The 13,533-nt window shown below is 40.7% G+C and overlaps 1 protein-coding gene across 15 annotated transcripts in view; it reads left to right on the top strand.

The window, feature by feature from the left end:
- Window positions 1–13,533, top strand: part of FOXP1 (forkhead box P1) — a 494,495-nt gene that overhangs the window by 356,034 nt on the left and 124,928 nt on the right. For all 15 annotated transcript variants that reach the window (XM_084634567.1, XM_084634565.1, XM_084634566.1 and 12 more), the window contains one exon: window positions 2,651–2,752. In XM_084634567.1, the coding sequence (XP_084490693.1) occupies window positions 2,651–2,752 (102 nt within the window). The remainder of the gene's footprint in view (window positions 1–2,650; window positions 2,753–13,533) is intronic.

Genomic DNA, 13,533 nt, shown 5'->3' with positions numbered 1-13,533 from the left:
CGAAAATCCAGTGTGTACCTTCCTCTCCCACTGAAATCAAGGGCAGGAGCAGGGAAAGGAGAAGAGACAAAATCCTTAGCTGCACTCAGTAAGCACAGAAGCAGGAGGAAGCTGTTTGTGCCTCCCCTTTCTTGAGCCTTATTCTCTGTCCCTCACATGGTTTAGAGCAGTGGTTCTCAACCTTTTGGAGCTCAGGACCCATTTTTAAATGTCTGTGGCCTGTCGCGGCCCTGTAAATAGTCTGAGGACGGAGGCCCTAGGGTGGTTTCAGTCCGATACTACCCCCTGGAGGGGGTTGGGTCCAGCCCAGCACTCACCCCACAGTGCTGGATCCTGCAGTTCCTGTGCTGTGGGGGTGACTGAGCGTGGCTCTGGGCATTGCAACTTCTGGGGTTGCAGTGCCGCTCAGGTTAAGCCCCACCTCCCTGATTGGACCAAATTTCTGTGAGTGGAGCTGGCTCATGGGGTCGCAGCGCCACTCACTCAGATTTGGGCTACCCGGGCTTCCGTCATCATGACGGCTGGGCCAAACCTGAGCGGTGCTGCGCCCCCGGAGGTTGCAGTGCCTGGAGCAGGGAGGCGAGCCCATCCAGCGTTGTGGGACGGGAGCCACAGGAACGGTCACACGACCCTTTGAAACGTTCTGGCAACCCAATATTGGGTCCCGACCCCTGGATGGAGAAACCCTGGGTTAGAACAATCCCACGGACGAATTCGCCAGAGGCTGATTGCTGTAGTGCAGTGATGCTACAACCAACATTCCCTTCCTCGCTACTTCAGTGCTGGGGGCTGGGAGGGAGAGACGTAAGAGCAGGCCTCACTGGCTGCTTGCCACCTGGGGGTTCGCTCCCTCCAGGGAAACCCCTACGGCCAGCCGCAGTGACTGTCAGGCCCCTTCGTGAAGCCAGGCTCTGGTCCTGAAGGTGTGTGTTTAAGAGAGAGTGACATCTTGCTGTTTGAAGGCACCATCCTGTGCGGTGCTGAGCATCCTCAGAGCCACTTTGAAGTCAGTGGGTCCCTTCATGTAGAAATTCTCCTCATCACCAAGCCTTTCCCAGCTGATCTAGGAACTATCCTGTACATTTAACACTTTACATGTAGAAGAAGCCATTCATGAGACACACACCTACACAGTGAAACCCCTAAACAAATTTCATTCCTCCATCGAACGTGCATTAATTAAATGTCTCCAAGAGCATACACAGCAGGAGTGTGGCAGTCTCTCTCCCTCCTTCCATGTAGGCATCTTGCAATGGGACTATTTTTCTTGTTTTACATTAATGAAGTCTTCAGTCTGCCCACTTTTACACCTACACATGTACTGAACATCTCCAAGGAGACAGAGAAACCCTGAGTCCAGCAATGGTGAATCCTCCAGTGAGACAGCAGGCTAGGGTCCCAGGCAACTCTTCTAGGCATCTTAATTTCCAGATGTCCCCCACAGATAGTTTTTGGCTCTTGAAGGCAGGCTCTCTCCAGTGGCCCTCTCCTTTGCATCTGAAATGCAGGTGAGTGCACCAAGCGTCTGCAAATGGGCTTGGGGGAGGGACATTCTTCCCATTTTCTGTCTCCTCCCTTCTTTCCCCCACCTTGTCAAGCAGTGTAGGCTTTTCACGGCTGCCTGGCTCCATTTCTGAGCCCACTTCTCAGTGTTGGGGGAGTGTTTCATAATGTTCCAGCAATACCTGATCTGTCTCTTACCTTTCTCCCAGGAATCAGGCCTCATCCTTAAGTCCCCTCTTAAAGGTACAACGCTCCCTGGTTGCTCTTTACTCACTTCCCATTGAAGCTTGCTCGTGGGCTCTGTAGTTGATGTGCCGCAATCTTGTCGGACTCTTTTGGGGTGCAGGGGATACAGCACATTCTCCTTGGGCTGTTTTTCTCTGCCCTCTCTCCCCCTTACCTTCACATAGCTCCCACTGCCAACCGAACCTTTACAAAGAAGCATTATTGACATTAAAAAGCAGTGCCTCCTTAGCCTGAACGCCTCCTTTTATTGCGTTGTGTCTCTCTTGCCTAATGCCACTGCCTCTGGCTGCTCCTTCTATGGTAAATTTCCAGAAACCTCTCCTGCCTATCCTGGCCCTAGGAGGACTGCACCTGTTATAATGATGTACAGCACATGTATTAACACCCCTCCTAGAAGGGAGAATCCAGTTAACTGCCCTGCTTTGCTGCACAAATGCCAGACTATAATGGCCCAGTTGGGAACAAAAAGAATGTGAAGCCTGCCAAGTCTTTATAGTAAGTCATTTGCCTAGGGCCCAACATCCAAGCCAATCTGATGGGATGTCTGGGCCTTTCCAGCTACATACAGTTAGATAAATCTACAGTAGTCACCATGGAAAAATCAGCAGTTACGCACAGTTACCACATAGTAGCAGGAACTCCACTATCTTCGTATTTCCGTGTGGGTAAAACGGGAGAGAGAATGGTACGTCACACCATTGTGTGTGCGTGCTCAGATTTTTAATGGAAGCCACTGTAGTGTGAGCACAAACACGCCTCAGGATTTCTTTGGTGAGTGTGCTTCTGGGAGTCGATCAGCACCTGATGTTCAAAGGGAGGCCCTGATCAAATACCATGCATGCAGCTTTCCACATTTTGTACAGTACAAACTCAATTTTTAAAATTCTTTCTTTTCTTCCAGGCTCTGCAGGCGGCACGACAGTTTCTACTGCAGCAACAGCAGCAGCAACAAGTTAGTGGATTAAAGTCACCCAAGAGGAATGACAAACAACCAGCCCTTCAGGTAAGAAAAGGGTGTGGGTGTGTGTATGCAAATACATTGCTAATTAACGATAAGGAACAATGTACTATATAAATTTAGGCTGAGATTTGCCAAGTTCTCTGCTTTGGCCTAATAGGCTTCAGTTGAAGTCAATGCCAAAACTCCCGTTGGCTTCAGTGGGCACAGAGTGAGGTCAATGCTGGGTGCTTTTCAAGATCCCGCCCATAGTATAGACCTATTATCTTGACAACATGTCTTTATTGGGAGCTGGTGAAGATTTATCACAGAAGTGAATGGGTTTTTTTTTTTGTTCTGCTAGTCCATTATTGTTGTAAGACTTGAACATTTTTATTTGAAGACTGTTCCGTTTACATTCCATGTTCACCCAAACCATCGATTTGCTGCATCAAGAGTACTCTGAAACCATTATGATATCGTATAATAATTTTTTACTGTATTTTGGGCTGTAGAGCCTCAATAGGGGTCCTATATTTGCAGCTTCTTTAGGAAGCCTAAATATTATTAGGTTTTGCAGGGTTGTTACAAATTCAGAAGGCTAAAACCAATAGACCATCTCCAAATAAAAGATAATATGCATAAATGTGTGGTTTTTGTTGTAGCCTACTAGTCAGGATGGCTAAATTATGGGAGCTAGAGATATGAGCGACCAAATAGGTCATCTGGTTAATGACAATATAGGATTGTTCCCTACATTATGTTTCCTGTTGTTTTTGCAATTCTAGTATTTAGAAGCCTGAAGTAACAGTGGGATTTTCACCAGTCTCCTTAGAATACTATTCCATAACATAACATGACACTTAGGAAGTATTCCCTGGTTCCTAAATTATCCTTTTCTTAATTTCATCCCATTTGTCTAAATTACAGTCCTTGTAACTCTCTAAACACAGTGTTTCTCAAACTGAGGTCTGCAGACCCCTGGGAGTCCCCCGAGGGTACTTCAGGGGGTCCATGGTCCCTGCTCATCAACTCCTCCCCCTCCAGAGGCACAGCAGGGCTAAGACAGGCTCCCTGGCTGCCCTGGCTCTGCTCCGGGAAGTGGCGGCATGTCCCTGTGGCCCCTGATGGGGAAGGTTCAGGGGGCCTCCACATGGCGCCCCTATCCTGAGCGCCAACTCTGCAGCTCCTGCCAATGGGAGCTGTGAGACAGTGCCTGTGGGCAGGGGTAGGGCACGGAGACCCCTTGGTCCTCCCCGCCTAGGAGCCGCAGCCAGAGAAATGCGCCAGTTGCTTTCAGGAGCTGCCAGGGGTAAGCGCAGCCCCTCACCTCCTCCTGCACCCCAACTCGCTGCCCCAGCCCAGAGCCCACACCCAAACTCCCTCCCAGAGCCCACTGCTCTAAACAATTGCTCTCCATTCTTCATGTTCAAACTCTTCAAATGTGTAGATGTTATCATGTCCCCTACATAGCTGTCTCTTTTGCCCAACTGTACGTCTTTAATTCTTTAGATCTATTCTAATAAATCAATCCTTCCAGACCCCTGATCATTTTTCTTATTTATTATTGATGATAACTTTTGTTATTATTCCCTTCTGAATTCCAGTTTCTCAGTGTATTTCTGGCAATGAGGTGTCCACAACTAAATGCAGGAGTTCAAGTGGAGTCACATCAGAGTCCGCCAGAGAGGGGCTGTTTTCTCACTGTTTTGTGCTCTGATGCTTCTGCCTTTGTAGCCCAAAATTATATTGGTCTTTTTTGTTTGTTTTTTTTGTTTCTGTTGCCATAGTGCACTGTCAAACTCAGGTCTGAGTTGCTTTCCCTATTTTTTTTTATTTGCTGTACTACTGTACCTCGATCTCTGACTGCATTAGTTCATCTCTTGCCTTTCATTGGGTATATGTGATTCAGATTCTTTTCTTCCCCAAGTAGAGCTTCTATTATCTTTCAACTTGAAGTAGAATATGGAAGATAAAGCCAACGTCACTACAGACCTTGAAAATAAAGCTTGTGGGCCAAATTCTGCAGTCCTTACTCAAACTCCCGATAGATTCAGTGAGAGTTTTGCCTGAGCAAGCATTAAGTGTTAACTGAAGAATTTGATGCAGTAATGGTAATTTGTAGCATTTAAGTGGTGACTTTATCTTCAAAGCTCTTTGTAAATATGAATCCCCAAAACATCTCCAGGAGGATAGTCCAATAAGTAAGTACCATTATCACAATGTTGGGAAACTGAGGCAGACAGGTTGAATGACGAGTTTAAGATCACAGAAGGAAATTTTAGAGGTGGGATTAGAATGCATGAATTCCTGGCTCCCAACCCGTGCTCAGTCTGCTGGGCAACACCTCTCTCTAAATATATCTAAACTATTATTCCTTTGGAAAGTATGAATCGTTCTGTTGATGGGCAAATATAAATTTTATTGGAAGTGTGGAGCACTGTAATCCAAACGGTTATATTAACACTTCCAAAAACATTTTATTTGGTAAATCCATAGCTGATCCGTATGCCTTTTAATAGACTCTTCCACTGGGGACATTTTTAATGAGATATTGTGCTGGCTAGGTCCAGTGTCAGGTAGTAAAAGAAGTGCTTTGTTGTGCAGATGTCTTAAGAATAGCTCCAGAGGATGAAATATGACTGTGTTGCCCTTTCAGCTGTGAGCTTATTTGTCAGGATTCAAATAAGTTGAAAGGATCAAACCAAACAGTTTCCGTAGTCAGACTGGGAATTGTGTTGCAGAGGTCAACAGTGAAGGCCACATTGCAAATTCCATAACATAGCCAATTGTTGGTACATATTAAAGTACTGAAGCAGCTCCAGCAGTCAGAGACACAATTAAAATTCTAATTTATTAATGTATACAGAGAGCAGGCCCAGCCTGTCACTCACTGATTCAAATGACTGCCCATTCTGTTTTCCCTCACTCCTGGAGCTTCTGCAGTCTTAAACATACTGCAAGTCGTCTTGCATATAACAGACCCTGAATGCTTTGGTAAAATGAGAATGTATTATTTCAAAAAACAAAAAAGACAACCACCCTAGAGCATTCGTTTGAGATTATTGAGAAAAACACACACAAACACACACATCATCATCTGCCTGATCACATTGCTCTAAATAGGAGATATCATTTCTGTCATACAGTTTACAAAATCAACCTGTATAGTTTCCATTGAAAAATGTGCCCATTTTAGAACGTTTATTTAAATAATGAATCAAGTTGTCTTTGCACTTAGTAAATGACCGTAAAATTTAATCCCTTTGGATAGGTACCATGTTTACTGGATGTTAGTTATTTTTGTCCATTACAGAATACTATAGAAATTTCTTTGATCTGCTTTTTTACATGCTTGGCAAGGGCACTGCTGAGAAAAGCCTTAATGAGTGTTGTCTAGAGCTCTGTTTCTATGAAATGTGGGGGGAAGGGAAGAAGTTAATCTAGAATGTTGGTTCTGTTAATAAGATGCTTTGTGGCCCTGCCCACCCTTGAGTTCATGAGTTGACAGGCAGGGAGGTTAGGCCAGCTTGATAGGAATACTGAATGTAGTTCATACATATACGATTTATGGTGGCTGCAGAATATTGCTAAGTGAAATCTCAGTCTCAGGCTCTCTAATTTAATACTGGCTGGCAAGCTTTGTCATGTAAACCGGACTGGCACAAACAGATGTGGAAATTTTAGTCTAGTGCAGTGCTATGAAGCTAATTTGTTATCACCTTGCTGAGAATCATTTCTCATGTACCTTGTGATTCACTGATAAAATAGCCAGAGCATTTAAATACACCTTAGCATCCTATGGTCTAATTAGGACATCATACCTTGAATAGCTTTCACGCAGAAGCATGTTTTACACTGGTCATTTTCAATATCACTTGACCTCAATTGCTACAGCCAGAGATCTGTTTTAGCAAATTTTAGACATTTGGTGTATGAGAACTTGGATAGAAAAGGGGTGATGTGTTCTTCTCATAGTTTAAAAAAATTAATCTCCAAATATACTATGACTCATATTTTGAGCATATCTCACACTTCCTTGCCTTATATTTGGCAGTGACTTCCAGTTTCACAGCCTGATGATACAAACAAAAGACAATAAAAGTTAAGGAATGAATTTAATAACGAGCAATTTTGGGAGGTGGAATTCACAACCACAAAATTAGGTGAGGAAGGAGCAAATCTTACAAATACTTGCCATGGATGTCATATTCCCTTGTATATGTGAAACAATTATTTGAGCCATCCACGTGTGCTCAGAGCCCAGAAAATTCATACGTTTTACCCAGCCAAGACAAATTTACTTGTATGTTAATAGATTATTTATTGATTAAAATTTGCAGGTTTAATTGCTGATTCTCTTGGTGATTATTCATTTTGGTTCTTTAAGCATGTTAGTTGCTGGCATGAATACATACATTGGAAACAAATCAAGAGACACATTTTCTCCCAAGAAAGTAAAAGTGCATGTGTATTTTGGCAATGCTAAAAATATTCTTTAAAAAAAGAAGTAGTAAGTGTTGTGTGTTACATTGAATTGAAAGTTGGACATAATGGCTTACAATGGATTTACAAAGTTCAGGGCAGGATATTGCATTTGAAACTGATAAGATGATGCATTTTTTCAGATTAAATGTTAATCATTATGTGGTAGATAAAATGTTGTGAGATTTACCGAGATAGAATTTTTTTTCCGTTGATGGTGAAGGGTTCTATTAAGAATATGGCAGATGTTTTGGTTAGGGCGGTTTTTCACCTTAGCATTCCTGTTTGGTGCTATATAAAACATGCTTTAGGCTGTTCTCTTGTTTAGCTTAATGCCACATGATGTGTCATATTGGTACCTCTTATCAATATCATGAGAAATAGATAAGATCAAGAGCAAAAAAAACACAAGATGTGATGTAGAAATCAGCAGTAGTGTGAAATTATAGGTGGTTACAAATTTTAAGGGCATTTTCCTTTTTAATTTTTTTAATGAAATTAGAAATTTAACTGGCAACTCACTATGCAATTAAAGGTGAAGTGAAGAATAATTTTACCCTTGTGCAGGGTTCTGTGTTTCTTGTGCAACTGTTGGCATAACTAAAAGCCTAGGGATCTGCATACATTTTACATATTAGTGGTACATTTAACTAGTGGTAAACAAAGATCCCTGAGCTCAAGTCTTAGCAGTTAAATAAAGGAGAAACTGGGATGTGTTTGTTTTTTAGAAATGTATTTATTTGTAATTCTTAAATCTACATGACAGCCACTTGCAGATTTGGGGTGAAATCCTGACCCCACCTGGAAGTCAATGGTAGTTTTGTCATTGACTTCAGTAGGGCCAGCATTTCACTCTTGCAAGGTTTAAATGGTTTTCCTAATAAAAATTTCAGTAGCCTCCATTTGAATTCTTCATTTTGTATCTATTGGTTTTTTACTAAAGAAGCTTTGTAACTCCTTTCATTTGATAAAATATATATGGGGTTGTGTGTGTGTTTGTGTCTGGATTTTGAGCCGTTGTGATACACCTTATTCTGGCTCTATTACCAACCAGGGGGGCTAGCAAATTACATGTTTTTCTCAAATGAAAGCTGTGATTTTCATGTAATTATGTGACTCCAGCAGGTGGAATTGTTCAGAAAATCGTGTTTGTACAGTACCTAGCACAATGGGGTTCTAGTCTGTGGTAATACAAGTAATAAATACTGCTACTACTAAATATTGTGAGAGTTTGGCAACACAGCGTATGGTCAGCAAGTATTTTCATTTTATAGATGGGTAAACTGAGGCATAGAGATGGCCCCTGGGCCAAGGCCACGGAGTGACTTGGGGTATGTCTGCACTACAGTTGGGAGGTGCGATTGCAGCCCAGATAGATGTAGCTAGATTAAAGCTAGCTCAGGTAACTCGGGTACCAATAGCAGTGAAGCTGTGGAAGAATGGGTTGGCCACCCAAGTACAGACCCAAACTCCCTGGTGGGCTTGTTGTTAAGCAGCGAACCTGTGCTGCCCCAGCTTCACTGTGATTGATACCTGAGCTAGGTAGATTAAAGCTATCTCTGGTAAGTGTGCACGTGCTTCAGTCACACCTCTAATTGCTGTGTAGACCTATCCGAAGAGGCAGAGTCAGGAGTATAAGCCAGTATCCCTCATTCCCAATCCCCTGTGCTATTAGACCACCCTGAGATCAATTTTTTTTACAGGTTTTCTCCTTGTAGGTTAAACATCTATGGAGATATTTTTTTAAATGTGATTTTTTTTTTTTACCGGATTGTTTAGAGAGTAGTCTAGGGCTAACTATGTGTCAGAACATGGCTTGGAGTTTGTTGCAAACATCATGGAAGAAGAAAACATATGAAACATTCTTGACTGGTCAGAAATGTGTAAATTGCTGACAAAATGACACACATAACTGAGAGTTTTCCTGCCATTTTACCTTGTGGTTTACACCTACAGTGTTGAAAAAAGAGAGTGACTCCCACCTCGCTAATTACCATTATCACTGAAATGGTAGGGTTTGAGTCATTAGTTCCATGTGCATTTAATTAGAGGAAGGCTGAAATTGGATTTAACTTATTACTTTTTCATGGATCACTTTCTTGTCATCACTTCAAATTGGATTGCAGCCCCAGGTAACTAATTATGAGAACCACAGGATCAAGAGTGAAAAAAGGTAATTAGGAATAACACTGTCGGACCCTTGCTGATAGTCCACTTGTGTTTTGGAAAAAATGAGAGCAGTATTTTGTAGTATTACAGATTAGGGAGTTAAAGGTATGCACTATTGCTAGGAGTCATGGGAGACTGCCATCACCTATAGTGGTTTATATGATGTACAGCTGGGTTGAAGATGTTCTATCGACATGGTTCCACAATCACCTCCTTAATACCTAGATTAAACTTGTAAAAGCAACAGATTGCTTGTAGGTATGAGGCATCTCAACAATGGTGTAGTTAGGGGTCCTTACATATATGATCACAACATAGCTCAAAAGTGTCTTGATAGCTATAGTACAGTGTTTTAAGTACAGCAAGTTAGAATTGCTAATGTATTAATGAACATAGAAATGATCTTTTTGGCTCATTAATACCTCACAAGAAGATAGATCAGTCAGTCCAACAACAGTGAGGTTCATGATCTGTGTATCAGGAATTTAGTCACTATTTCCAGCATGCTAAAATCAGGACATTACTTTCTTTTGTCTGGTTGGGGTTTGCTTTTTTTAGATATTGTAGATAGGATTGCTAAATTCTTTTTTCTTCAGAAAATACTTCAAAACAAATGGATTTATTTCCATGTGCAGAACAGAATTCGGAACTGCAAGTAATCAATTTTATTGACACAGTCTGGAAAAAATGTTGATTAGAGTTCAAGGATGTGAAAAGATTGAAATTTAAAAGTACCTAGCACTGAGTGTAGCAAAATTTGAAAAGTAATTTCATTAAGCAAAGAAATCTATTGTGTAGGGATCACTAAGAGGAGAGTTATATTTGGGAGCTAATGATATTGCAAGGAGGTAATGCATCTGGGGCTTTTTTGTGTTTAAAAGAGCAAAAAAAACCCTGTAATTTCTCATAGTGAATCAGAGTTCAAAGAAGTAACACAGTTTCTTAAAGTTGTGTAAAATGGATGTTCAAGTTCTGTTAATTTCTGCAAATATTTGTGACTCAATCCTGAGTAAGTGATGCTTGCTTGTTCTTGGGATGAATCATAGAATATCAGAGTTGGAAGGGACCTCAGGAGGTCATCTAGTCAACCCCCCTGCTCAAAGCAGGACCAGTCCCCAATGTTTACCCCAGATCCCTAAATGGCCCCCTCAAGGATTGAACTCACAACCCTGGGTTTAGCAGGCCAATGCTCAAACCACTGAGCTCTTGTTTCCTGATGCAAGTAAAGTATAGGAAATTATGTGAACTTCATGCAGAAGATACTAAACAATCAGACTTCAAGAATGATGCATTCCAATTACAGAAGTTACTAGTATTTCTTTCTTTACATTATAAAATACATCTAGAGATTAAAAAATCAACTCAAAAACAGAAAAGGTGCCTTTTTAAATACATCTTAAATTGATTTAGAGTTCTTATACATAATATCTGTGGTTAAAAAGGGGGCAACCTAAGGTCAGGTGATGTACTGTTTCCATTTTTCCACGTGTGTGTGATAAAAGCAACCTCCTTTATTTTGTAAGGCTGCTGGAATTTCTGATGAAGTGCAGAGGTCACTTTTCTGTCAATTTGAGCATTTTTGAACTACCGTTTTGTTTTGTTTTTTGTTGGTTCCCCCCCCCCCTTTGCTACAAACCATGGCACTGTTCTGACACATGCACATTACAGTGCTCCAATCTGCAACTTATTAATGCACAGTACTGGAGCCTATCCAGTGGTTAGAAAATTTCCTGAAGCCTAAAATAACAGCAGTTGGTGCAAGTGCCATAGAACAGAAGTGACAATGAGGCGCAGTCCGGTCCACTTGGCAAGATGCCCAGGCAGGAAAGCCAGCTGAGATATTAAAACAGAGAGATTGAAGCAGTGCGTGTGGGTTATGCTTGAAAAGTTTGGTCCTGGGAGAGAGGGAAGGAGGAAACAAAACCTCCTGTGACCATAAGACGTCTTCTGTTTTCCTACAGATATTTATTTATTTTTTATAAAAGAGTTTTCAAGCACTTGTCAAATAACCGGGAATGAAGGAAATAGGATCCATTCTTATCCATTCAGATGATTTCTGCTATATGTATGAGCGTAACTGGGGGTGGGGGGTGGGGGGGAATAGCCCTTGTAATAGAAATCTCCAGCTTCCAAACTGATGCCTGGGAGACGGAGAAAAGGAGAATATTAGTCAAACACACTTGAAGTAATTGTTAAATGTAATCACTGAAAAGCAGTTTGGAAAGTGTGCGCTCAGGCAATGTGCGCATTGATGTAATTATGGTAGTTGTGAGGTGAAGTCATACCTAGTAACTGTTTTTTTTTTTTTTTTTTTGTGTGTTGCCTAGCTTTTGTTACTCAGCTATGATATCATGGACAAAATATTATAAACATATCATGGCTATAGCATGCTTTTGTAACAAAAGATCAGGAACTTTTATTAAGTTTGTTTTTTTTGTCATATTGTAAAAATTTATTATGTGTACTGTGTATATTAGAAACAGATTGGGGTAATTCTGTCTAAATGAAGTCATCCCAACTATTTCCAGACTGTCTGTTTTTGGTTCTGAATAATTTTCATACATCAGATGGTTATCATATTTAGTAGCGTTCTACATTTAAAATAGGACATATCCCATTCTGAACTTTCATGGACTTTATCAGCCTTAGTTTCTAGGGATATTTTGTTGCATTAGTATTTTAAATTGCTGCATATTACAGAAACTGGCAGAGCTGGACTAAATTTCAGCTTAAGAATTCAGGAGCCACTGCCATATCTGCATTAAAGTACTAGATTTTTAACTACTTAAGTAATACAGTAGTACTTAAAGCTTTCAGCAATACACAGTAAGGAAGATCCTGCCAAATACATATTTCAACTTGTCTTCTTGTATTCACATTTTGAAACAAATACATTTCCAAAAAAGAAAGGAAAAAAACCCTACTGCAAAATAAATGCACTTTGATTAAAAGTCTTTTAGATGTAAAGGGATTTTTTCCAAACTCAGAAAAAAGGTGTACTGTTTGTATCCAAAATATTAAAGATAAGCTAATATTCACTTCAAGTTTTAATTATACACTTATCTACATATCAGTTAAACCTTTTTTCAATTCTAAAGGCAAAATTTCCCTCTGCAGTCTGCACTATGGACCTTTATGGCATTCTCTGTGTGGTGAACAAGAGAAGAGTATGCACTGGGGATGCGCATGGCCGATAAGAAATCTGCAGCAAGGATCAGAGAGCAGAATTTTGCCCTAAAACTGTAAACTTTGCCAGAAATACTGGAATTATGGCAGTTTGTGGAAGAAAACAAAAAGAGAGAAGGCATTTTTATCTAACTCGTTTGAGCTGAAGAGAGCAGCTGTTTGCCTCATGTGTTTAAATCTCTAAAGCTAATATTGAAGTTTCAGGGCAACAAGTGCAACACTGAAGAATGAGTAGAAACGAATACCAGTGAAACAATTGGCAATGCCATTTTGAAAGTGGCTTTTGGAACTTGACAGTTTTATGACTCTGTAGTCAGGTTGGCAAAATATTTCATACGATGTGTATATGGAGAAAACAGTTACTCTGCCGAAATGTTTTTACATTCATAATTCATGTAATCTGCCTTTTATAAATTACTAATCTATGTAAGGTGTGATATAAATGGCACATAAACTGAAATAATTGAAAATATAGAAAATTTAAGAAGACTGACGGCACAGTAAAGAAAGATACTTTGTGTCAGGATGAAGTTCGACAAAACAGGGAAGCTGGAATAGATTATTAAATAAGCTTTGAGAGAGGATGGAAAAGGTACCTAGCTTTCGCATTCTGAGAGGAATTGGTTTACTCAATTATATGCAACTGTATCACACTCAGGAAAGTAGAAGACAAATGAAAGCAAAACAAAATTTAATTGAGCTATTATTTTGCAGACTTTGGCTCTGTTTCAGACAGCCTAATCAAATTGTGCTTTGCTCAAATAACTAATGTTAAATGCAGTCTACCAACAGATGTTTAAACAGAGACTAATTGGAAAATCTACATCCTGGGCTTAGTAAGTCTAGTTGAAAAAGTTTTTTAAATTATATTCTGAAGTGAAGTAATATAATGTGATAGAAGTCCCAGGAAGCATATGGGTCTTCAGAGAGCTGTGTGGAACTGTGTCCAATTAGTGTGAACAGTCAGAGGTGTCCACTCTGGACAGTGGAGGTCGTAGCTTTGTGCT

This window comes from Lepidochelys olivacea (genome assembly GCF_965140295.1).
Source record: "Lepidochelys olivacea isolate rLepOli2 genome assembly, chromosome: 7".
In the NCBI taxonomy this organism is placed as follows: domain Eukaryota; kingdom Metazoa; phylum Chordata; order Testudines; family Cheloniidae; genus Lepidochelys; species Lepidochelys olivacea.
The sequence above is the reverse complement of the archived record's forward strand: the minus strand, read 5'-3'. Positions and strand labels throughout refer to the sequence as shown.